General features: G+C 50.3%; 1 protein-coding gene across 3 annotated transcripts in view; it reads left to right on the forward strand.

Moving 5' to 3' along the window:
* The first annotated feature begins 797 nt into the window (after positions 1-797).
* Positions 798-24,185, forward strand: part of WWOX (WW domain containing oxidoreductase) — a 909,485-nt gene continuing 886,097 nt past the window's right edge. Inside the window, exons 1-4 of one of the 3 annotated variants that reach the window (XR_011561738.1) lie at positions 798-1,146; positions 7,399-7,463; positions 8,871-8,928; positions 11,416-11,594. Coding sequence is in view for 2 of the 3 variants with exons in the window: in XM_019979231.2 (XP_019834790.2) it covers positions 1,040-1,146; positions 7,399-7,463; positions 8,871-8,928; positions 11,416-11,594 (409 nt within the window). In the remaining variant the exon portion in view is untranslated. The remainder of the gene's footprint in view (positions 1,147-7,398; positions 7,464-8,870; positions 8,929-11,415; positions 11,595-24,185) is intronic. The other 2 variants (XM_019979231.2, XM_019979230.2) reach the window with 2 other exon arrangements.

The following is a 24,185-nucleotide window of genomic DNA, read 5'->3' on the forward strand; positions in this document are numbered from 1 at the left end:
AAACTGAAACATGCTTACCTTAGGTTAGCTTTCGATTGGGTAACTTCCCAGGAAAGCAAGTCTCTCCTCTAAAGAGCAGGCAGTGCAGAAATTCCAAAGCAACATCAATCCCAGGACTTGAAGATAAAAGTCCTGATAAAAGGACTTGAAGATAAAACTCCCTTCTTCCCATTTTCCTCACTTTAAAACCCGTGGAGTCTTGCATTCTTCTGTAAACTAGGGCCAGAGAAATCACAGTCAGATTTCCCTGTAACACTAAGAAGAAAGTTCTAAGTAGGGAATGTTCTGGAAAAGTCTATAAACGGCAGGCATTTGTAACCAACAGAAACATGCTGGGACTGGAAGAAACTTCTCCATGAAGAAACACCTCCATCAGCAGGTGCGTGGGAATTTGCTTTTTTATAGCGTGGAATAGCGTTGACTTTATACGCATAACAAAATCTGTGACTTAGCCTGGGAAAGTTCTGGAAGGCTTCTGAGCAAGACCCTTCACTTCCTGCCATAAACACCGGACAGGCCCTGTAGCCTTAGAAAGCCAACATCACTTGCCTCCTCCCTTTCCGTGCGGTGCGCTAGTCCGGCCAGGCCCGGGACTACATTTCCCAGGATGCCCAGTGGCGGGAGCTCCTGCGGGATAGGCCAGAGCCACGCGGAAGTGATTACGGGTCGCCCAGCAACGGGGGCGGAGCCCTGGGCTAGGATTGGATGCTCACGCCCCCGGCCTGGGGCGGGGCGGGGTTAGGAGCTCGGCCCCGCCTCCGGAGCCCCGGGGCGCTCGCCGGCTTTTACTTCCAGCCGAGCGGCCGTGTGTGTCGCTCCGCGCTTTCCCCTGCGTTCCCCCGAGGCCCCGCCCTCCTTTGCTCCGGCAGCTGCGAAAGTGCGGGCCTCGGATTCGGCGGCCCGGGCGCTGAGGGGCCCCGGGCGGCGCGGTGCGCAGGCGCGAGCGTGCGGAGCGCGCGGCGCGCGGTTGAAGCCGGAGTGAGTTCCTGGGCGCGGAGACCCGGGGGCTGGAGGGCGAGCGACCGCTTACCCCGCAGCCATGGCAGCTCTGCGCTACGCTGGCCTGGACGACACCGACAGCGAGGACGAACTGCCCCCGGGCTGGGAGCAGAGGACCACCAAGGACGGCTGGGTTTACTATGCCAAGTAAGGGGGGCGTCCGGGGCGCGCGGAGAACCCTGACCGCTCCGCGCGCCCCGGGACGCGTGCTGCCTTCGGACCCCTGCCCGCGCGGGGAAGGCCTGCGCAGTGAGGGCTGCCAGCCTCCTGAGGACGGGCCCCATCCCGCTTTCTGGCCCTGCTGTCCAGCGTGGGGTCACCTGGCGGCGCCCAGACACGCCCTCTGCTGCCCAGGAGGCGGCAGTGCCCGGCGGTGCGGGGATGCACACGCTTGCATCCCCTTTCCCCAACATCAGAAAAAACGAGCACGCCCCGCTCCTTTCTCGGATAGAAGGGCCGCCTGGGAGTGTGTATTTGTAACCGACGTCCTAGTAGAGCTGTATGTGTATATATGTATGTATGCACGTATATGCTTGTATATAAAATGTAGCTAATACAGCTTTACTGTAGTTCTCCGGAAAGTTTTGGAAGCCCCAGAAGGCCCTCTCTCCCGCCTCTTACTGTGTGCCCGTGGGCCGTGGGAATAACTGTCAGGGGTTACTCATCTGTTAAGAGGGTTGGTTGGAGCGTTTTAGTTGAGGCGCCTTAGTAAAGGCTTAGTTGAGGCCTGAACAAACTCTGCTGGGTCCCACTCTCGGCAGCTGACAGCACCGTCTCAGCCTGACGCTAGAATCATCTGAGGACCGTCATAACTAGATTTGGGGTCTCAGCGCACACCCCACGTAGGGACTCTGTTTTTTAAACTTCCAAGCTAAGGCAGGTTGTGGCTTTGAGAAACACGGAAGTAAATCAGTGGTTTTCTACTCTTGGGAAACTGACCGGGCTCTGCTCCCGGCTTCCACCTGCAGGTGATTCTTCTCTTCATTTGCTTGCTCTGCCTCCCGCCCCCTACTGCTAGTTCGTGAAATCTTTCCCAGGTGATTCTGATCTGCCCTAGGTTGTGAGCCACGGCTGGCTGCCTTTGGTGGCTTTCTAGAAAGAAAAGCAGGAGGAAAAGACCTTGCTGCATTCTTTGAAGACACGTTGGGAAGGTATCCTATGCCAGGCCCTTTGCTGAGCGCTGGTTTTACTGAGATAAATAAGACCGCATGGTGGGACTTCCACTTGGTGGTCCAGTGGTTGAGACTAAGATCCTTCAAGATGCCTGTTGTGGCCAAAAAATAAAAAAGGTTGTCCTCACACGGTCTGTGTGACCAGTGGCAGCATGCCCAGCATGAGCTGTGTGGGCAGGTGGTGAGGTGCCTGGGGTGGTTGACCCCTGAGCCCTGCCTTTGGGCACAGGTCGAAGTTGGCAGGTCCAGGGGCAGCTCAGGTAGGAGAGACAGAGGCCCCGCCCATGCCGTGGTGGTGCAGGAACCTGAGCACAGGTGAGCAGGAAGGGCCCTGCTGTGCCTCAGGGGAGCTGGGCTGCATGGTCAGGACCCCGAGTGGGGTCCACTGAAGCTTTGGGCCAGGCAGTGAGCTCGGCTATGTGTATTTATTTATTTATTTGTTGGAAATGGCAAGATTTTATTCTTTTTTATGGCTGAGTAATATTCCATTGTAGGTAGATAAATAAGTAGATATAGAGTAAGCAAGATGAGTAGATATACGGTAGATAAGTAGATACAAATTTTTGAATCATTGTGTTTCATTGTATTTTCATTTTAAAACTCAGCATTTAAAAAACTTAGATCATGGCATCCAGTCCCATTGATTCATGTCAGTTGTGTGTCTTTAGAAGGATGATTTCTGCTCTGGAGGACTGCAGAGAGCCAGGGGCTCCGGGTGGCTTCTGAATGGGCGTTGGTTGTGGCCGAGGCCTCTGCCTGAAGGGCTCTTTGATCCCTGGGAGCTGAGCTTCAGTGTCTCTGCCCACGAGGGCGCCCCCGTGCATGGGCCCTGCCCTCTCCTCCCAGCACCTTGTGCTCCCCCGTCTGCAGTTCTCTGCGTGCCACTCGGCCTCGCCTGCTGTCTGTCCCTCCCCAGATTGTCAGCGTCGTGAGCGCAGGGACCGTTCCTCGTTCCCCTCCGTCCCCCATGCTTAGCATCACGGAGCTGTTAGCCCAGCCCACGGGGAGTAAGGAAGTTAGCTCATCAAGCAAAGGTCTCCTGGGCCTCCCTGGGTGGGTGGCCTTCTGGGCCCTGGGGATGGGAAGAGGCACTGGGCCTGCTTCCTGGCTTCCGGGGCCTCCCTTGCTCTGGGTAGGGCCTGTCCCTGTTCTGGCCACTGTCCCCAGAGCTCCCGGACTCCCTTTCAGGTTTGACCTGGGGCCTCATGCTTGGTCTGGAGGCTCCTGTGGCTGTGGTCACTCTGCTGTCCCCCAGAAGGATGTTGCTGAGCCATGAGAGACATCAGGATTCTTGGCCTCCAGAGATGAGGATTTCAATCCTGGGCCAGTGACGAGGCTTGATCGCTCAGAGCTTTTGTGGGATAAAGTGTTATTAAAGTATAAAAGAGATAGAGAAAGTTTCTGACATAGACATCAGAAGGGGGCAGAAAGAGTGTCCCCCTGCTAGTCTTTAGCTGGATGTTTTATGTCTGTTAGAAGGCTGTTAATCAGATAAGTAGCTCAGTCAGTAAATCATCTGCCTACAGTGCAGGAGACCTGGGTTCGATTCCTGGGTTTGGAAGATCCCCTGGAGGAGGACATGGCAACCCACTCCAGTATTCTTGCCTGGAGAATCTCATGGACATGCAAGAGTCGGACACGACTTAGCGACTAAAGCATCACCAGTCGGATAAGAGAGACACCTCAAGGCTGAGGGAGTTTCCCCAGGCCCCTCTCCCACAATATGCATTTTTGAGATAGGATGGTGTGTCATCCCCCAGCCATAAAACAATTGGCATGAATACTGGTTTGTTGAGCTACTATCAGCCCAAGGTTTGAGAAAAGAAAAAAAGTCTTAGGTGGAGCCATTTTGAAGAAAGGCACGTTCCACAGCAAATACATAGTCTCATTAACATAGCTTAAGGAAAACCTGCTGGTGACCTCAGGGTTTGAGAAAAGTAAGTTCAGGTGGAACCAGGTGTCGTCGTGGCAACACAGAATTTTGGGAGAAAGCATCTGACCCTTGTAGTTTGTTTGTTTCCTCCTGCCGTTTAAGGGAGAGAGAAAAAATGTCTGCCGCTTGCAGCCTCTTCCCTCCGTTTGGGGACCCCTGCCCGCCTGGCCACCCGCCTCCCACCCCCCGCGCCTTGCCTTCTGCCGGGCAACCCTTCCCTCCGCTTCCTTCCTGGAAGGCGTCTGCCTCCTTCGCTCAGTAAGGCCCGCAGGCTCCCGCCGGCTCCACTGAGGGCTTCCAGGAGCCCACAGCGGGGGACTCCGTGGTGCCTGCGTGGTCCCTGGAAAACACCCCGGGGCCCCCAGTGGTGTTTGGCCCTGTTGACTCTGGCTGTGGTGATAGAGCTTGGCAGGCTCCCGGCCGGAGTGGTGGGTGCCTCTCCACAGACGCTCTCCCCTCCTCCCAGCCCTTGATCTTTGCTCGGGGTGAAAGATGCCCGAAACGACCCAGGCCCTGCGTTCCCAGCAGTCCCCCTGAGCTCTGCCGACCTGCAGGCATCCCGGGCTTTTGTTCATTCCCAGTTCTGGAAGCTCATGCGTCCCTCGGGGTCTGGGGAACCTGACCGATCTCTCAGAAGGTTGCCCTTGGAGTCCTTCCTTCTCTCCAAGGCGTTCCTCCCACTGCGGCGGGGTGCCCCCCACCCCGGCCAAGGCCTGAGGCTGCAGCTCCCAGCTGGCCCCTGGGGTCTCGTGGGAACCCCCCTCGCAGCCTCGCTCCTTCTCTCCCATGTGGGTTTTGTCCGCCCCTCAGCCTCCCCAGAAGCAGACCTCAAAGGCTCTCATGGCTCAGTGCCCCCAGGCTGGGCCCCCAGAGAGGCCGGGTATTGTGGCGGAGGGTGACCGGTCAGCAGCGTGAGCTGGGGGGCCTTTCTCACTGCCCTGACACCACCCAGGGCAGTCCCTCTGCCTTAACTGGGGAGGGGACTGAGGGGCGAGGGCTCGGTGCTGAGGGCCGTGATGCAGTCCTGGGGGTCCTCGGGGCCTCAGGTCCTGCCCCGCTTTGCTCCTGAAGCCCTTGGGCCTGAAGGGCGATGGCTGGCCTGCCCAGTGGGTGGCGGGTCCCCGTCTGCAGGAGGCTCTGGGTCTCCCTGTTGAGCTTCAAAAAAAAAACCCCAAAACCTTAGAAGAGCATACTTAAAAGCGATAGCCATGTAATGTGGTGTGAATTTAATTTTGATCCCTTTGTTTTACATTAAGATAACTGTTAATTATCTCTTTAAATGACAAAAAGAAAAAGAGAAAGCTTGCTGAAAGAAAAGAAAAATAAAAGGACTTCTTTTTGAAGGAGAATAAGATAACAGTGGGGACGTGTTGTAATTTTCTGTTCATTAAAAAGTCATTTTAGGTTACAGTGGAAAGGGAACAGCTTTTAATTAACTTTTATATGAAATTTATTTCAAAGAATCCTTTTCTGTCAAAGGCACAGTTCTTAGTTCTTCACACATGTAGACTGACTGAGGCTTCTCTGACCCCAGGAAGGGGGGCCGTTATTACTCCCTTTGTACTGATGGGAAAACTGAGGCTCAGGGAGGTTTAGTGACTTCTCCAAGGGCACAAGGCTGGTGAGCGGGAGGACCAGGAAATGTGGGCGTCAGGCCCGGGACCCCAAGTCTGCGGGAGATGGGGGCAGTGTCTGCAGAGCCTTGCCGTTGCCACAGCTGCGTTGGCGTCTGGTGGGTAGAGACCAGGGATGCTGTTCATCACCCTGCTGTGCCCAGGATGGTCCCCACTGCAGAGAGTGATCCCGCCCTTCAGGAGTGCCAGGGCGGGAGCAGGGTTACGCTTCCTAGGGAGTTGGGGCTTCCTTTCTCCTGGCAGGGCTGCCGGTGCCCTCTGTCTGCAGGGATCTCATCCATCACCGGTGCTGTCCCGGGCCCGCCTCTCACCCTCCCTGTGCTGCGGGGAGACCGGCTCACCGGGTGCGTGCAGTGCGGGAGCTCAGGTGTGTGGCCTGAATCCAGAGTCCACAGTGTCCCTGCGCTGGCCGCTGAGAGTTTGCAAAACACCAGAAGCCGGCAGTTGCTGAAAAGACCCTGCTTTTGATGTGCAGCATCTTACAGGAGCATTTACTTGCTCTCTGTATTTATTCTCTTTAAAATAATGGCTCCGGAAGAATGTTCTGTTATCCGGTTGTCAGTGATTTCGTGTTATTTGCTACTCTGGCCTGAGCATGTGAACTTGAGTGCTTCTTGCAACATGCAGCTTTTTCTGGCATTAAGTAATTTTATGTTTTTCTTGATGATAGGTCACCTGTTGACAGATGTCTCTAGTCTGTTATTGGCTCGTGGTGTGAATTTGAATGATAACTGTATATGCTCTCCTGAGATGAAAGGCTAGTTTGGCATGGAAATCAGACCAGCTTGTATATTTGATTTGTTCAAAATAGTAGACCTTTTGAGGGCTTTTTATATGTCAGATACCGTGTCCAACCCTTTATGTACAGTATCCTCATAACATTCTCCTGAGATCAGTACTAAGATTATTTCCATTTTGCCAATGAGGAAGTTGAGGCCCCAAAGCTAAGTAACTTAACCTATGGGGCTGTCTTACCACTTCTTAATTTCCTCTTGGATGAAATTAGGAATCAGTGCTTAAAAAACACTTTGAAGTTCAATTTGTGAAAAGAATACAACATTTAAGAAGATTTGTGACCCCATAGACTGTAGCCCACCAGGCTCCTTTGTCCATGGACTTCTCCAGGCAAGAATACTGGAGTGGGTAGCCTTTCCCTTCTCCAGGGGATCTTCCTGACCCAGGGATTGACCTGGGTCTCCTGTGTTGTAGGCAGCTTCTTTACTGTCTGAGCCGCCAGGGAAACCACTAAGATTAAGGTTTATCTAAATTATATTTACATGTCAGCATTATCAATTAGACAGAATTTTCAATCTGTCCTGGAGTAAAACTGAAGCAAGTACAAAGCAGAACACCTCTCTAGATATTTTGAGAAATTCAGTGCGATTTCTAGAGTTAACCCACAGCTGGGGTCCCGTCTTCTTCCTCTGGCTTCCCCATCGGTTCATAAATGCAGGCTTTTACCAGACTGCTGCTGCTTGAAACCTAGAGAGTTTGACCTGTTGCAAACAGACATCTTATGTTCTGAATATTTCTTTGTGAATGTCTGACTTGACTACTCTTGAGAGAGAATTATGTTGGGGAGAGAAAAATCTAATGCCATGGATTAATTTTAGAAGTGTAACTTTTCTTATTGTTCTCTGGATTTTTTTTTTTTACACAGTCACACGGAGGAGAAGACCCAGTGGGAACATCCGAAGACTGGGAAAAGAAAGCGAATTGCAGGAGGTGTGTATGCCGGTGTCATAAAGCAGAGACCCTTGTGTGTTAGGCGTGGTTCAGATGGGGAGACTGTCACAGGCAGAGGGTCTGTTGAGGAACTGGACCTTCCCTCTCGGGAGCTTGTAGGATTCGGTAGAAGGAAGTGATGAGATTTTTGAGTGAAATGCTGATTTCTCACTGGCCTTAAAAGTAAAGTATTAAAATAATAGGGCGCTTGGACTGACAGTTCATGAGGTTTTTCTGTAGTTGTGCTGTTTGTGCAAATGTTATTGGCTCCTATCCTGGAATTAAGTACACCAGTGTTGGATAGAATTCCCTGAAGCTTGTGGTGACTCGTAGGCGTTTCTGAGTACGTGTGTCATCCATGGAGTAGAAACGTAAGAAGGTCCGGGCCTTCAAGAGGTTGAGGGGCTGTTTGAAAAGACTGCATGTACCCATGGAAGAAAAAGGGAAACTGCTCTGTAATGGGAGTCATCACAAGCCAGCATACAAATGGTACTGGCTGCCTGCTGTAGAGCAGATACATTCTGGGAGTTCATTCACGGGGTAATTCATGTTGATTGGAGAGCCAGGAAGGATTTTGTGAAAAGCAGGAGCCGAAGGGAGTGTTGAAGAATGATCAAGAATGAAATCGTTTTAAAAATAGAGTTGCCATATGACCTAGTGGTCCCACTCCTGAGCATATACCCATATAATACTCTGTTTCGAAAAGATACACTCGGCCCTGTGTTCACCGCAGAGCAGTCACGATAGCCAAAACATGGAAACAGCCTAGATGATCATCCGCAGATGAATGGACAGAGGTGTGTGTATACAGTGGAGTACTCTTCAGCCATAAGCAGAATGAAGTGTCCTTTGCATCAGCGTGGGTGGACCTAGAGATCGTCATTAAGGAGAGCAAGTCAGAAAGAGACAGGTACCATATGATACCACTTACACGCAGGATCTATAATACGACGCGTGAGTGTGTCTGTGGAACAAACAGGCTCACAGGCAGAAGAGGCTTGTGACTTCCACGGGGAAGCTGGAGGTTAACAGATACACATTACTGTGTATAAGGTAGATAAAAAAGAAGGTCCTACTGGATAGCATAGGGAATTGTATTCCGTATCCTGTGATTAAACCATAAAGGAAGAGAATAGAAAGAAGAATATGTGTATATGTAAAAGTTGAGTCACTCTGCTGTGCAGCAGAAATTAACACAATATTGTCACTCAACTATGCTTCAGTAAAACTAAAAAGAATGAAATAGTCTTACTTCCCAAGCGAGAGACAGAAATGTGGAGTCTGGTTGGGGTAACAGGCGGTTTCCTCCTGCCGTAGTTGGTCCGGTGGGAGACTGGGGCTGTGGCTGAAAGGGCGGGGGCTTCAGTTAACCCCTCCCCCAGGCAGACCTGTCTTGCTGTTTTTCAGATTTGCCCTACGGATGGGAACAAGAAACCGATGAGAACGGACAAGTGTTTTTTGTCGAGTAAGTTGTCTACAAAGAAACTACTCTCGGGCTTCTTGCTTTTGTAATAAGTGTATACACTGTAGAAAAATAGTATGTAGTATGTAATCTTACCAGCAGGAGCAACTGCTGTTAACGATTTTTGGATTTTTTTCTTCTGTATTTTCTGTACATATACTTAAAAAGAGAGAATGTATGGGGTGAACTGTTTGGTTAACTGTTTTTGGCACATAATTCGTGTGAGCTTTTTCTCATATCCTTAGAAAGTTTTCAAGAAAATGATGTTTAACAGCTAAGTGGTATCATTTTGTATAGATATACTATAATTTATCAAATTACCTACTGGGCATTGATGCTGTTACACTTCTGTGATGTGGGGTCCATACAAGCAGATCTTGTCATATTGTACTTCACAGATACTTTTTTTTTTTAATATAAATTGGCAGCCCTACCCTGAGGGCCTTTTGGCCCCATTTTCCCAATAACATTTGCTCAGTTTGTGTCTGTGTCACATTTTGGTGATTTTTGAAATATTTCAAACCCTCCACTGGCATAAGGGCTTCCCTGCTGGATCAGAGGTTAAAGCATCTGCCTGCAATGCAGGAGACCTGGGTTAAAGCATCTGCCTGCAGTGCAGGAGACCTGGGTTTGATCTCTGGGTTGGGAAGATCCCCTGGAGAAGGAAATGGCAACCCACTCCAGTATTCTTGCCTGGAAAATCCCATGGACGGAGGAGCCTGGTGGGCTGCAGTCCATGGGGTCGCTGGGAGTCGGACACGACTGAGCGACTTCAGTTTCACTTCTCACTTTCATGCATTGGAGAAGGAAATGGCAACCTACTCCAGTGTTCTTGCCTGGAGAATCCCAGGGACGGGGAAGCCTGATGGCCTGCCGTCTGTGGGGTCTCACAGAGTCAGACTTGACTGAAGCGACTTAGCAGCAGCAGCAGCAGCAGTGTGAACGTAACTTTCACATACACTGGAAGCCGCAAAATTTGTATGACTCAGTTTATCGCATGCGACATGCGTTTTGTTCCTTTGGTCTGGAGCTGACCCCACAATGCAGGATTTCCACGGTATGCCCATAATGAACAGTGTTTTGAGCACCCTCGTCTGTAACACCATCTTTGGAATAAACTACAATAGCAGACAGCAGTAGTGACCGTGTGTCTGGCGCCTGGCATGGTCCAGGTGCGCTCCTGCTGCCTTATACCCGTGGTGGTAACTCTCAGTCCCCAGAGTGCTCTAAGGGCGGCCAGTGCTCAGTGGCCTGGCCCGTCATCGCCCCGCCCTGATCCTGTGAGAGTGCTGATAAACTCAGCGGCAGTTCCCTGGGGGAGGAGCCCAGGTTTGTTGCCCTGGTGTAAGGACGTCTGCCATAGGTTATTTCTGGTTACCAGGGTGGAGCCACTGAGGGGCTGGGAGAGAGGTGTAAGCCAGGGTGACCCTGTCTCCAGGGAGCTCTGCCATCTGTATGACTGGAGTCAGAATGCTTACCAGGCAACTGTGGTTAAAAGTCAAATGAAAGTCGGGTTATTCTTGGGTCTTAGTGTTTATGGGGTGGCGAGTATAGATTTTTAATCTGTATCTAGTTTTATACACAGATACACATTACAGATACATTTTTTTTTACCTATATGTATATATTTTTCGCTGCACTGCAAGGCTTTTGGGATCTTAGTTTCCAGACTAGGGATCAAAACCTGGGCCAGGGAGTGAAAGCCCTGGGTCCTAGCCACTGGGCCACCAGGGAACTCCCACAAATACATTTTCAATCATGAAATCTTTCTTTCTGGAGAGTTCTTCATAGCTTTCGAGATATGTTGAGGTGTACCTCGAATCCCAAGGTTACATTTAAAATGTGAAAAGCAAATCCTATTCAGTAGGAGCAACTGGTCTTTCTGTATGAATAGGATGTATTAGTGTGTTTCAATACATTGTTTACAGTACCGATATATTTTATTATTGTTTCTACAAGATTTAGATCAGTTCCAAATCAAATTAGAGTGCGAGTATAGTCTTAAAATGAAAATGTTTAGAAATTTTAGTAGTTGACCACTTTCATATTTATTGTTGCAACTTTTATCACTTTGAGTTTCCTGCTCAGAATCTTCTTAGGCCCTTACACGTGAGAAATTTAACTGAAATCCGCTGACAAGAGTGACCAGCAGATCTTTCAGCCATGTTTGCATGACTTAATTAAAAAGCCCCAAGCCTCCTGCGTTTTTGAGATCTGGGGATACAGGGCAGTGCTTATGGTACGTTACAACCTCTTTTACAGGCAGTTCCGAAGAAAAAGCTTGGATGCCTATCTTCCTAGGCAGGATGGTAATCCTTCTGGAGCCCAAATCATAGATCAAACAGACCCCAGGTCTTTCCAGGGTTAAGAAAGAGCTTTTCTAGTCCCTGGAAAATGGAGTTTGCCTACCCTGCTCCGGAAGATTGTCTTGTGGTCGTAAACGCCTCCGTCCCCTGCTGTGGGCTCACTGCTCTCTCCTCTCCTCTGCAGCCACATAAACAAAAGAACCACCTACTTGGACCCAAGACTGGCGTTTACTGTGGACGACAATCCCACGAAGCCGACCACCAGACAGAGATACGACGGCAGCACCACGGCGATGGAGATCCTGCAGGGCCGTGACCTCAGCGGCAAAGTGGTCGTGGTGACCGGGGCGAACTCGGGGATCGGTGGGTCGTCAGCCGGCAGTCGTGATTGTCGCTGCTGTTCTTTCCACTCTAGCTGGGGGGAGGTTTTTTTCAGTGCTTCTCTGATTTAAAAGATACCTGTAGGCTCTTCAGCCTTCGGGTCATTAAAGTCCTGGGCGCATTTTCGGTCCCGGTGTTTGCGTGGAAGGAAGGCCACGGAGGGGCTGACCCTGAATCCTCCGAATGCTGCAGTCACAGGAGACAGTGGTTATTTTGGTTCTTAAGGAAGAGAGACGGCATGCTCCGTTGGGGATTTTTTGAGCTGGTCTGCGTGCTGTGCAGACACAGTCCGGTCACCTGGCCCCTCGAGCCCAGCGTTGGTGGGTAGTGGGTTCTCGGAAGCAGCAGTGTGTGGTGCCTGTGGGACAGAGGGCACAGTGGGTGTCCGCTGGTCACCGAGAGCATCACTTTCCTTGGAGAGCAGGATCTGGTTTCTTTGCAGGGTGGCAGAATCGGTCCTTGTCTTGACCTCTCGGTGGCCCGTGTTTCCCCACGGTGACCATCACGAGGGCAGGGGCTCCAGGGGGTGTCACAGGCTGTAAGAGAAACTGCGGCCAAGCAAATGGCCCCGCGGTCACTCTCCGCGTGATTTCATTCTCATCTCACTTGGTTCCGGTGACGTGAACATCTGAGTCTCTAGGAACCAGCTGCTTGGAGTGAGGATGCGCATCCCCAGGTTAATTTGCAGGAACAAGACATGGAATTGTGTTCCGCTGTATTCTGGCAAGTTCTCTGTCCCTTCGACCCTTCGCAGCACCAGCCCCCTTCCCGACCCCCGCTCCCAGCCGCCTCTCTGACCAGCTTTGGGTCCTCAGCCTTTTGTGCCCTCCAGCTTTGTTAATTTTTGGTGACCCCTTCTTGAACTCACAGAAGCATCTCCTGGTGTCAGCGGGGCAGGTCTGGGTGGTGACATTTTCTTAGAGCATCAGTTGTTACAGAGTGCAGTGTCAAAACTCTAACAAGCTACAGTCCCAGAGCAGAACTTTTTTTTTCTTTTTAAATAAGACTAGACGTCCTCTTTTATCTGTAGCTTTATGTATTGGCTCAGTTGCTTTTTCGGCGCCCTGGGGCTCTGTTGCTGCGTGCGTGTGGCTGTCTCTGGTCGTGGTGAGCGGGGGCTGCCCTTCCTCGCGGTGCACAGGCCTCGCTGCCGCACTTCTCGTGGAGCGCCGGCTCCGCGGTGTGAGGGCGTCAGTGGTTCCGGCACACAGGCTCAGTTACTCCGTGGCAGGTGGGGTCTTCCCGGACCAGGGGGTCAAATCGGTGTCCCCTGCGTTGCAAGGCCGACTCTTAACCAGGGAAGCCCCGGAGCAGAAGTTTGTTTTTTTTTTTTTTTTAATTGAAAGGGATTTATTTAAAAATCAACTCTCGGACCTCATCCTGGACTGAGAATATGTTCAGTCCAATTTTCTGAATCACATTGGCATCAATTCTATGTCTTTTTCGTAGATAGAAAAAACTGATGCTTTATTGACAATAGCTGCTAGATCCCCAGTCATCCAGGAAACAGTGTCGTGCTGATGTGTCGACCACTCTCTGTGAGGGTGTGGACTAAGCATAGGATAATTAAGAAAAAAAATAAGGACTGAAGTCAAATCTCTTTATTTAACCCTCAGTTACCCAGAGAAGTAACCAGAAGATCTCATTCCCTTAATCTTGTGGCTGGACAGTTTTTCCCTTTCGTTAGATGTGTGACTTCTGATGGTCTGTGCGTGAGCGGTCAAACTTGGCTCTGCATGACACGTGGCACGCCTTCACGTCTGGGGAGGCTCTGCTGAAGTTTGCCACAGCAGGCTTATGACGTGGTTGTTGTCACTTAGTTGCTAGGTCGTTTCCGACTCTTGAGACCCCATGGACTGAAGCCTGCTAGGATCCTCTGTCCATAGGACTTCCTAGGCAAGAATATTGGAGTGGATCCTGCCCCTGAAGTTTCCTTCTTCAGGGCATCTTCCCAACCCAGGGATTGAACCCACGTCTTCTGCTTGGCAGGCAGATTCTTTATCATTGAGCCACCTGGGAAGCTGTAATATGGGACCAAAGGGGTCGGTCCAGAATATGCAGAGAGCTCCATGCAGTGGGGGGTATCGAATCGTGGTTGGAAGGGAGGAGGAGGTTCTGGAGCGTGGAGGAGAAACGTGCTGCGGGTCAGCGTGGGCCTCGGGCCTCTCGGAGGGGGCTCTGGCCCCTCCCAGCCCTGACCTCTCACCGCCCCTGTCTTGAGCTGCCTCGTGGACCCTGCAGGGCTGCCTGTGGTCCATTAGCATGCGGGGGCCAGTGGTCACGCTCAGGCTGGGAGGGCGGTGCGGAGGTCTCAGGGCGCCACGCTGCCCCCGTCCCCAGCTCCGACCTCAGTTGCCTTCAGCTCTGCCTCCTCGCCCTGGGGCCCCTCCGCCCTTGAGAAGCCCAAGCCTGGGGGAGCTCCTGAGATTTGTTTCCTTAATTTTGTGAAATGATATTGGACCGAACATTCCAGGTAATCAAATCCTTGCAAATAGCTGTCACACTGCAGCCCCTCCAGCAGGCTTAAAGAGAAGGGCTGAAGGCAGGCCTGTGGCTTTCTGGTCGTCTCTAAGGTGGTTTTGACATCCTGTGCGCGGCCTTACAGAGTGTCCCTGCCCCAGGAGGTCGTGCTTTCCCGGTGAAGCCCTCCCTTCTCCTGAACTGTGAAACACGCCAGTTTAGACATTGCTATCACTGCTCTGTTTCTGCCGCTTCACACGGAACCACTGCGGGCAGAGCGATCCACTGCGGGCAGAGCGATCCAGGCGTCTTTGTTTCCAACTCTCCCGGGCACTCAGGACTCACCTTCTGTGGGAGCTTGGACGTGCTGGCCTGCCCTTGCCGCTCAGGGGGCCTGTGACCCACGTGGGAACTGCCCAGTCTTTAGCCTCCTGGACGTCTGTGCTCTTGGGAGCAGAGGCGGCCATCACAAAACGTACCAGCCTTTATGTTGGGGGTGGTGGCCCCACAGCTGGAAACACAGGTGACCCGATCGGCTTTACAAAGGCGGGCACACACATCCGGTGTTTCCCGTGATGGTCTGGCTGAATTCCTGACAGGGCGCTGCTCTGTTGGACTTGCTCTTCGGGGACCCAGGCCCCCGGCCACAGGAGGGTGATGATGGCATACCGCGTGTCTCCTGGGGACGCCCCACCAGCGCCCTCTCCCCCGGCTCTCGGGAGCTGCAGGCCCTGGGACGTCACCTCCTCTAACACTCGCCTTCTTCTCTCCTCGACCTCTGAGCACATTCTGAACCCGGAGGACCTTGTAGATGGAGCGCTGTGGCTTGTGGGCCTCTCTGGAGCTCAGCATTGCAGTGTCTGGGCCAGTCCCCCCCGTGCACCAGAGCCGCTGCTCACAGACCCAGCAGCCCAGAATCTGGTCCTGACCGCCGACCCGTAGAGACGAGGCGGGAGGTCACTTCTGCTTGTGCTCGCTGTGGCGCTGGCCAGGAAGGGGCAGGTGTCCGTAGCTCCCTGGAGTCCGTGGTACGACGGAACTGATCTGGTAAAAGAAATGAATGAAAGTGGCTTCAGCACAGTGATTGTTAAACGCAGACGGAGTCTCCTGCCAAGTCCCAGGAGAGAGGGTTTTGGAGACTGGGGGTCTCCCATCGTGGAAGATCCCATGGCCGCTTCTCTGGACTCAAGCCTTTTGGCCGAGCTTCTTGCTGACCTCTTGCCTGTCAATAGCTCAGGGCAAACTGCTGCCTTCTCGCACCTTCTCGCACCGTGCTCCTCAAAGGCCAGACCCTTCCAGCGCGGGGCTGCCTGAATGCCTCAGCGTGGGGCTGTGCCTGCCCTGCGCGCCGTCTGTTGTGAGCAGGTGCGTCAGTTGGGAATCGTGCAGATGTTGCAGGGAGCAAAGTTACCATCATGGCGCCTAAGGAGAGAGGTCCAGCTCCTGTCAGACATGCACTGAAGAGCTGTTAACAGGGATGTGCGCGCAACATTGCTATTCTCAGCCTGCTCTTCACTGGCAATGATGATAGAACTTTCTTCCCAACTTCCAGCTTTTTAAAGATTCGTTTCATTTTGGCCGTACTGGTCTTGATTGCTATGCGGGCTGTTCTCTAGCTGCGGTGCGCAGCTCCTCACTGTGGTGGCTTCTCTTGTCGCAGAGCATGGCTCTAGAGCCCTGGGCTCAGCCGCTGTGGCTTTGCGGCTCTGGAGCCCAGGCTGAGAGCTTGGCCCATGGGCTTCGTTGCTCCACGGCATGTGGGATCTTCCCGGATCAGGAATCGAGCCTGTATCTCCTGCACTGGCAGGCGGATTCTTTACTCCTGAGCCACCAGGGAACATCTCCAACTTCCAGTCTTAAAACCAACAGTGGTTAAAATTTGGTTTTTAAATCCCTTTCAGAGTGTAGTCAGGATGAAACATTTCTTTGACCTTCTGAGCCTTGATAACGCTGGGCTGTCTCAAAGGTTGTGACTCCAGGTCTGGAATAGCCTGGCCTGCATTTGATTTTTGAGTCAGATGACCCATTAACAAGAACAAAACTGTTTTTTTTCCCCTGAACAAATACAAGCTGACCACCTCAGAATATGCCAGTAAAATATATTTTAGGACCGACACTTCAATTTTCTGTTGATATTCATGTTATATATGATAAATCTCTTTAAGGTTCATTACAAGAATTCTAATAATGTGTGTACATGTGTGCACATGGTTATATACCCACATTTATATACTTTGAGATACAAAAAAAGTGTATGTTCACACTGTCAAAGTCAACCCCAAATTTGTTCTTGAAACAAAATGGAGGTATAAGATTTCCATCCCGGAATCCCAGAACATTGGAGTTGAATGTTGAAACTGGTTGTTTTGGTTAGAGCCGTGTTTTAGAGCTTGGGGTCTTGTTCCAAAATCATGTGTTGAAATTCCAGTGTGAAGTGTACTCGCTGTATTCTTTTATCCTACAAATCATCACCACGATGAATTCATCTCTGGCGTAAATTCTGCCAGTTATGCGTCGATACTAGAAGAGTGCTTTTCTTTGTGTAGAAAGGTGTGTTTGTCCTTCAGGTTTAAACCCGCTGGAACCCCTTCCGCTCCACCCACAGGTCTTTGGCTTTCTTTTCCACACCCAGTGTAACTAAATTTTGCCTTGCAGCCTAAATCACGCCATTGACTCCCCCCCGTCCCAGTTGTTCCAAAAGATCCCATATGTTCAAGGACAAGAGGGTGCCTTGGAGTCGTTTTCTTGTTTAAAACTCCCTCATATGGTATCATTACACTTGAGATCTTGAAATGCCTGATTACAGTCTCCTTTCCAGTTGTCAACAAGATTTAAACTAGTGCGATCGTGACGTTTATCTTCTTTTTAAGAACCTGGTGCTCATTAAGCGGAGGGGAATTTTTTGAAGTAATCTAAATGATCTTTTGGGAATTCAGACCCCCATTTTAAATGAAAAACATTTGTGACTATCTCTATTTTATGATCAAATACACCCATGTAAGTGAAATGATTTTGCAGTTATTCCAAGAAAATATTGAGATTTTTGACAGTGTTGGAAGAAGTCCTTGAATAATATTACATAAAGATTGAGAATTAGTACTTAAAATTAAAGAACCTTTTTTGCATTTAAATATTCTTAGACATTGAATATACATGGGAATCACATGATCAGAATATTGGAAAAGCCGTATATCTAAAGGAAGAGGTCAACTGAAATATTCTAATGAGCCTCATCTCATAATTTGGTAATCATATTTAAAAACTTATTTAAAAATGTATGCAGTAGATAATATGTAAATGATATATGTGCCTCAGTAGATGTCAACTAAAGCTTTCTTGTCAGATGAGGTCAAGAATTTCATACTTGCATGTATGTTGAGATTTTAATTTATTTGTTACAAATAAGCATAACAAACGAGGTTCATACAAGCTGCTATTCATTGCCAAAGTGGTTTAAAATCATCACTCAAAAAGAAGTACTTAAAAATAATTCCACCCTAATTGAGATTACAAGTGTTTTATCAGGTTTGAAAACTTGACAGTTATTTTACTTAACCCCGAATATAAGATATTTGCTTTTTTGCTTTTGCATAGTACAGTGACATAGCAGTTGTGAGGAAAGAAAGGGTTCTGTGTATTTTGTGTGAATTACCTAAAAGAGAAATGTCTTCCTGTAGGCTTATATTTTCTCTCCACTAGAGGGCGCTGTTGCCCTTTGATACAATTAAACAAAAGCAGTAGCATCTCAGCAGTTTTCTTCCTCTCAGCGGGCTCTTGCTTTCATTTTTGTTAAATAATGCCTTTTACTTTCCTAACACATCTTTCAGGTCTTGTACGTCCTGGTGAAAGAGTTCACACTGAAGACTGTTGCTAGTGCCAGGCTTGCTTCTCTTTCTTTCTCACCCCTTCCTCTTGCCTCCCCCTTTTTTCCTGGTATGAAATTCCAAGGATGAAGAGATCCATTTAGAAAAAGGCCCATTGTGTTCAGGGAGCAGCCCATTCTGCCAGATTACACAAGGGCTTGTGTTCTCGTGACATTATTGGTTTTGAGTGTGCTGGCCTATCAATAATGTGGTTTTTAAATTTCTAAGTGGAAATTGTAATATTTAAATACTAATACCTCTGTTTAAGGTTCATTTAGAAGGCCTTGGTGATCTTACAGTTTTTTCGAAGAATATAGAATTTCTCTGCCTCCCTCCCCCAGCCTACTCAGTGTTATATAATTTATTGTAATTAGATTGCTTAGTAATGATACGTTTTTGCAGTAGAAAGAAAATGTGTCCTTTTGGGCTTAGTATATGTTTCTTAACTGAGAGGCCCTGTTAAACCAAATACTTAATATGAAGCAGATGGCCTGTATCTTCACGTACAAGATCTGAAGGAGGGTAGTTTTTATTTTGGCTCTGTAACCCAAAGTTGGAGGCAACACATTAATTGTATGCTTCAGCTTTCAAACAGAAATTTGACCCAGAAGAGAAAATCCTTTTGGCTTTATGAAACTACTTATTTTCAAATTTTAAATGGGGGCAAAATGAATACACCATATTACATGCTTTTACTTCTATTCTTTCTCTCAGCAACCTTTTTCTCTCTCCAAAATGAAAAGAGCCAGCAAGAATTGCGAATATACTTGTAATGGTGTGAAACTCCTTCACCAGTCTTAAAACGTTCTGCTCATTGCTTTACAGATGTTTTCATTGTCTGTCCCGTAAAAATGGTTAAAACTCTGTGGCAATTGTGGGAATCATTCCAGACTTGACAATGAAAGGCCTGCTGGCTGTCGGAACCCTCTTGACTGTGTCTCGTTCAGGATGACACAGGATGATGCGGCCACATTCTTTATTCATTCTCTACAGTGTTACACACACACACCCCGTCTGGATCCGAGTCCTCCGCCTTTTCCAGAGTAATTTCTCAGGGTGGGGCGTGGTCAGCAGAAGAAGGGCCTTCATGCAAAGATCTCTTAAATTAAGTCCATAGATTGATGAAAAAGCAAATTCCAGAAACTTAAGTGATTCTTGCCTGACTCTCTGATTCTCCCTCGGCTTAGCAAGTAAGCAGCACTGCGTTCCCTGAAGGGCCTGTGTTTGTGTGCATGGCGCCCGATAGGTGAACTGAATGGGAAGCGTCCTCCTGTTTATGTAGCGAGTTGCGTGACAGGGATGGGCTCTGAAGTGTTACGTGTTTACCAGGCTGTGCTGCTTGGTTTTCGGGATCCTTCTTGTTAGAAGCCTCACTGAGCAGTGTTGTCACTGAAAGCAAAGCAGGTTCCTCGCTAGACCCCGAGAGGATGGCTGAGACAGCGTGCTCCGGGGAGGCGCAGGGGTATCGGGGGGTGGGGGCGCTGATGTGTGTGCGAGGGGGGAGGCAGTCTCCCCGGCGTCTGTAATGTTCCTCCCTCGGTAGGCTGGGAGGCCCAGCAGGGCGGGGGGACCCAGGCCTTTCACAGGAACAGATGACCTCCTGAAAGAGGGGCACAGTTCAGAATCAGAGAAGTTTCTGGTGTAGTTGTATGGAAACTGAAGTGAAAACAAGCAAGGCGTTTTTCATTTTCACCCTTACCTCTGAAATGTACTTCTTTATTCCAGGTTAGTGTTGATTGATCACTGTCATTTTGGCTTATAGTAACAGCTCTTTAGAATTTGCAGATATTCTCTACCCCTTGTCTTATTTAAAATTCTCGCTGCAGTGCTCACAAGCTCTCCTGAACTTGTGTCTGGCTGAAAGCCCAGGGAGGTGAGGTAGCCTGCCCAAGGTCACACAGCTCCTGAGCCACGGGTGCCTGCAAAACCAGAGCAGAGCACGTCCGAGTCCGTGCCCGGGGCCCTCTTCCCCTTGCTGCTCCCCCTTCCTGCGAGGAACAGTGCTCAGTCCTGACCACGCTCTTCCGCAGCACCTTATCCAGTCTACCTGAGGTCAACAAATTTGTCTTAAAAATCTGCCAGAGCCCGCTCTGTGCCAGGCTGTGTGCTGAGTGTGGTGTCTGAAGGGAAGGTGGAGACCTGAGCTCTTGGGACTGCTGGACGATCGTGGTACTTGGACACTTTCTCGGTCAGAACTCCCCTTTGCTGTCACTGTAAAGTTAGCTTGGGGAAAGCGCTGCAGGGGACAGGAGCTGGCACTCATCAGACTCAGACACATGCCAGGTGCTGGCCTAGAAGTATTTGTTATTGTTGTAAACATGTGCTCCTTATGGAAAACTTAGAAAATGCAGATAAGTAAAAGGAAAAATAAATGTAGATAAGAAAAAATCGCCTCAAATCCTTACCAACCAAGAATCACTGTAATATGTAGTCTATATGACTCCCAGCATTTTTCTTTTGCTTCTTTTCTTCTGTGATTTTTCTGTTTAAACTGTGGTTATGAGCACGTTTCCCTGCCATAGAATATTCTACAGCATCATAAGGGGTCACATAGCCATTATATGGTTCTAACCATTTCCCCTCTACGGCACATTTGGGTGCCTTTCAGCGTTTGGATGGCTGTGGAATGGAGATGAACATTTTGTAATTAAATGTTTCTGCCCATCGGTGACTATTCTAATAGGCTTATTCTCTGGAAGTGGAATTGCTGAGTCAGGGGATGTGTTTCTTAACCTTAAAATCTTGATTTGTTCTGTCAAACCACACCCGTGGAAGCTTGGAGCAATTTAAACGCCCCCGTTTGCTCTGCATCCTTGTCAGTTTGGGCATTTAGCATTTTTTTAAACTATCACTTAAATTTGCACATCTCTGATTAATCAGCTCTTCCATGTTTGGCCATTTGTATTTTTTTTTTTTTTTAATGATTTCAATTCTGGTTTTTAAATTTTTTTGGCTGTGCTGGGTCTTGCTGTTTGCATGCTTTTGCCTAGTCGTGGTGATCGGGGACGACTACTTGGCTGCGGCGCGCAGGCTCCTCACTGCGGTGGCTTCTCCTGTGGCGCACGGGCTCGGGGACTACTCCCTGGTTGCGGCGCGCAGGCTCCTCACTGCGGTGGCTTCTCCTGTGGCGCACGGGCTCGGGGACGACTCCCTGGTTGCGGCGCGCAGGCTCCTCACTGCGGTGGCTTCTCCTGTGGCGCACGGGCTCGGGGACGACTCCCTGGTTGCGGCGCGCAGGCTCCTCACTGCGGTGGCTTCTCCTGTGGCGCACGGGCTCGGGGACGACTCCCTGGTTGCGGCGCGCAGGCTCCTCACTGCGGTGGCTTCTCCTGTGGCGCACGGGCTCGGGGACGACTCCCTGGTTGCGGCGCGCAGGCTCCTCACTGCGGTGGCTTCTCCTTTGGCGCACGGGCTCGGGGACTACTCCCTGGTTGCGGCGCGCAGGCTCCTCACTGCGGTGGCTTCTCCTGTGGCGCACGGGCTCGGGGACGACTCCCTGGTTGCGGCGCGCAGGCTCCTCACTGCGGTGGCTTCTCCTGTGGCGCACGGGCTCGGGGACTACTCCCTGGTTGCGGCGCGCAGGCTCCTCACTGCGGTGGCTTCTCCTGTGGCGCACGGGCTCGGGGACTACTCCCTGGTTGCGGCGCGCAGGCTCCTCACTGCGGTGGCTTCTCCTGTGGCGCACGGGCTCGGGGACGACTCCCTGGTTGCGGCGCGCAGGCTCCTCACTGCGGTGGCTTCTCCTGTGGCGCACGGGCTCTCGGGCTCTGGGCGCGTTGGCTTCGGTAGTTGCCGCACCAGGGGCTCAGAAGTTGTGGTGCGTGGACGTGGTTGCCCCGAGGCAGACGAGATCTTAGTTCCCAGACCAGGCATCCAACCCTTGTCCCCTGCATTTGAAGGCAGGTTGTTAACCACTGGACCGCCAGGGACGTCCCTGTATGCATTCTTTTATGAATTGCCTTTACAGGCGTAACCGTTGGATATGTATTGATTGCTAATTGATTGCTTGATTCATGTGGCATAATTTAATTTTCAAAATGTGCCTTCGTCTCAGGAGTTAATTTATCTCAGAGCGTCTGTTGTTTAAGGCCACATTCAGTGTTGGGATCCAGAGGTAATTCACGAGAAGGAAGTTGGCCTCACCCCCCCCCAGCTGGCTTCGCTAACAACTTGTAAGCCTGTGTCTTATCACTCACGCCAGCTGCAGCTCCCATCACAGGCACCCCTGCTTCACACCTGTGTTTGTGGATGGGGGCACCCAGAGAATTCAAGGTTGGCCAGCTTGCGGTGGAGCTTGAATCCCACGATGATGCACGGCTCACATCCGGTCCTCTGGGTTTTGCAGATCTCCCCCCAAAGCATCTCTTTGTGGCCAGAGCCCCTTTTCAGAGCCTTACTGTGCATTATCTCATTTGATGAGCCTGGCTTCCATGTGGTGAAATCATACCACTGCTGAAAATAGTTGTGCTGACAGTCGGGGAAGCCGGATAGGTGGCAGGTTTCTGTCTGGAGAGGCAGCAGCGTGCCAGGGAAGAGCTCGGGACTCAGGAAGCAGACGTGACCCAGTTTCCAAACCTGGCCTAGGCCACGTCCCGTCTGACTGACTTGGGTCCAGTTCCTCTCCTTCTCTGAGCTCTGGTTCTGCATCTGGGAGACATGGGCACTTTTTCTGCTTTGCAGAGTTGTTGAAGATGGGAACTCCAGAATGCCCAGGGAACTGTCTGCCCCACACTGCAGGGACTTAATGAACTGCAGTCATTTCGGTAATGGGAGGCAGGGCGATCAAGTTACTGAAATTAGTTTGGTATTTTCCTGGCTTCCTGGTTCTTGGATACTCCAAAAGCTGCTGTCATATCTGTGAGTTTGTCCTAAAATGACCTTTCTCAATAAACTGTTTTAGGCATCTACTTGTCTTTGGTATGAAGGGAAACATTTGAGTTATTTATTTATTTATTTTTTCCTTTGGAGGTCAGATGGCAGATGCATCCAGAAAAAAAAGAGTCAAGGGAAGGATGAGGTTATTTTTTTGCAGGCATGGAAGAAAAAAAAAAAGATGAATTAAATTTGGGAGGAAAAAAGGACGGGAAACTATTAAACTTTAAACGGATGCATTGTAGTAACATCTTTATTCCAAAAGCCTAGCATCAGAGCTCTGCTTCATTTGAGTTTGTGATGGTTTACAGGGCTGCCTGGAATATCAAGTATAAACTCCCAGCTTGGCTGTCCCATTCACTTGAAACTGTAGAAGAACCCATCAGCGTGGATCCTTTTTTGTTAAGACCCGCTGAGAGGTGTCGGCAAGCATTTCTCCGGGTTCAGAAAGGTAACCAGACGTCAAGTACCTTTGCTCAGCCTTGGACCCTCGATTTGGTGATGAGGACTAGGAAACTTCGAGGGGGGCTGTGCCACCCGGGGTTGACAGGCTGTGTGATGCTGGCTGGATCCTGGGAGCAGAGGCCTGGGGTAAGAAGGGCGTTTCTGAGGAGGCTGTCACCATGCCAAGTTTCCGTAGGTGAAAGCGTTGCTGGTCCTTGGATGGCACGTTTTCTGGATGCTGTAGGCTGCAGCCTCCCCGGCCCTTCTGTACCTCTGCTCGCAGTGCCGAGCAAAGACAGAGGCTCACGGGGAGAGAGGACGGGGTGCTCTTGGCTTACGTAACATCGGCGAATTCGCCAGCAGCACCTCCATCGTGGAAGCTGTTTTGCTGGTGATCACACGAAGCCAGAGGATGAAAATAGTCACTCTTTCACACGGGCAAATTCTGCCGTGTCAGCCACCGGTGGCCGGAAGAATGGGTCTCAAAACTCTCTGCATCTTTCAGGTCTGTTCACTGCCTTCCGCTTTTCTGCCTGGTGCATCACACAGGAGGGCAGCTGTGGCGTCTCCTCTCCGCAGCTGGGTTTGAGAAGCTTCTTTCTATCAGCTGAAATATGATCACTGTGTTCCAAGTGGCATTGCTATGGGGGTTAAAAAAAAAAAAGAAGAAATGCTGTTACAGCTTTCTCAGGAAAGGAAGTTTCCATTCCAGGTCCTGGTACCAGCTTGAGTGTGTGACGAGGTGGAGAGTTACAGATGCATGCAGGGGGACGTCTCAGGGAGCGGAGTCAGGTTTTTGGCAGAATATACCCTGCTTTCAGCCTAAGAAGCTGACTTGGGAGTTGCGGGTCTCTGTGCGTGAGGGCCTTTCTGTACCGAGCCTGGCCATGGCCAGTTGCCTGGTGTTTCTCTTTCATGGTCCCATTGGCCTGAC

Source organism: Bos indicus, chromosome 18, assembly GCF_029378745.1.
Source record: "Bos indicus isolate NIAB-ARS_2022 breed Sahiwal x Tharparkar chromosome 18, NIAB-ARS_B.indTharparkar_mat_pri_1.0, whole genome shotgun sequence".
Taxonomy (NCBI): domain Eukaryota; kingdom Metazoa; phylum Chordata; class Mammalia; order Artiodactyla; family Bovidae; genus Bos; species Bos indicus.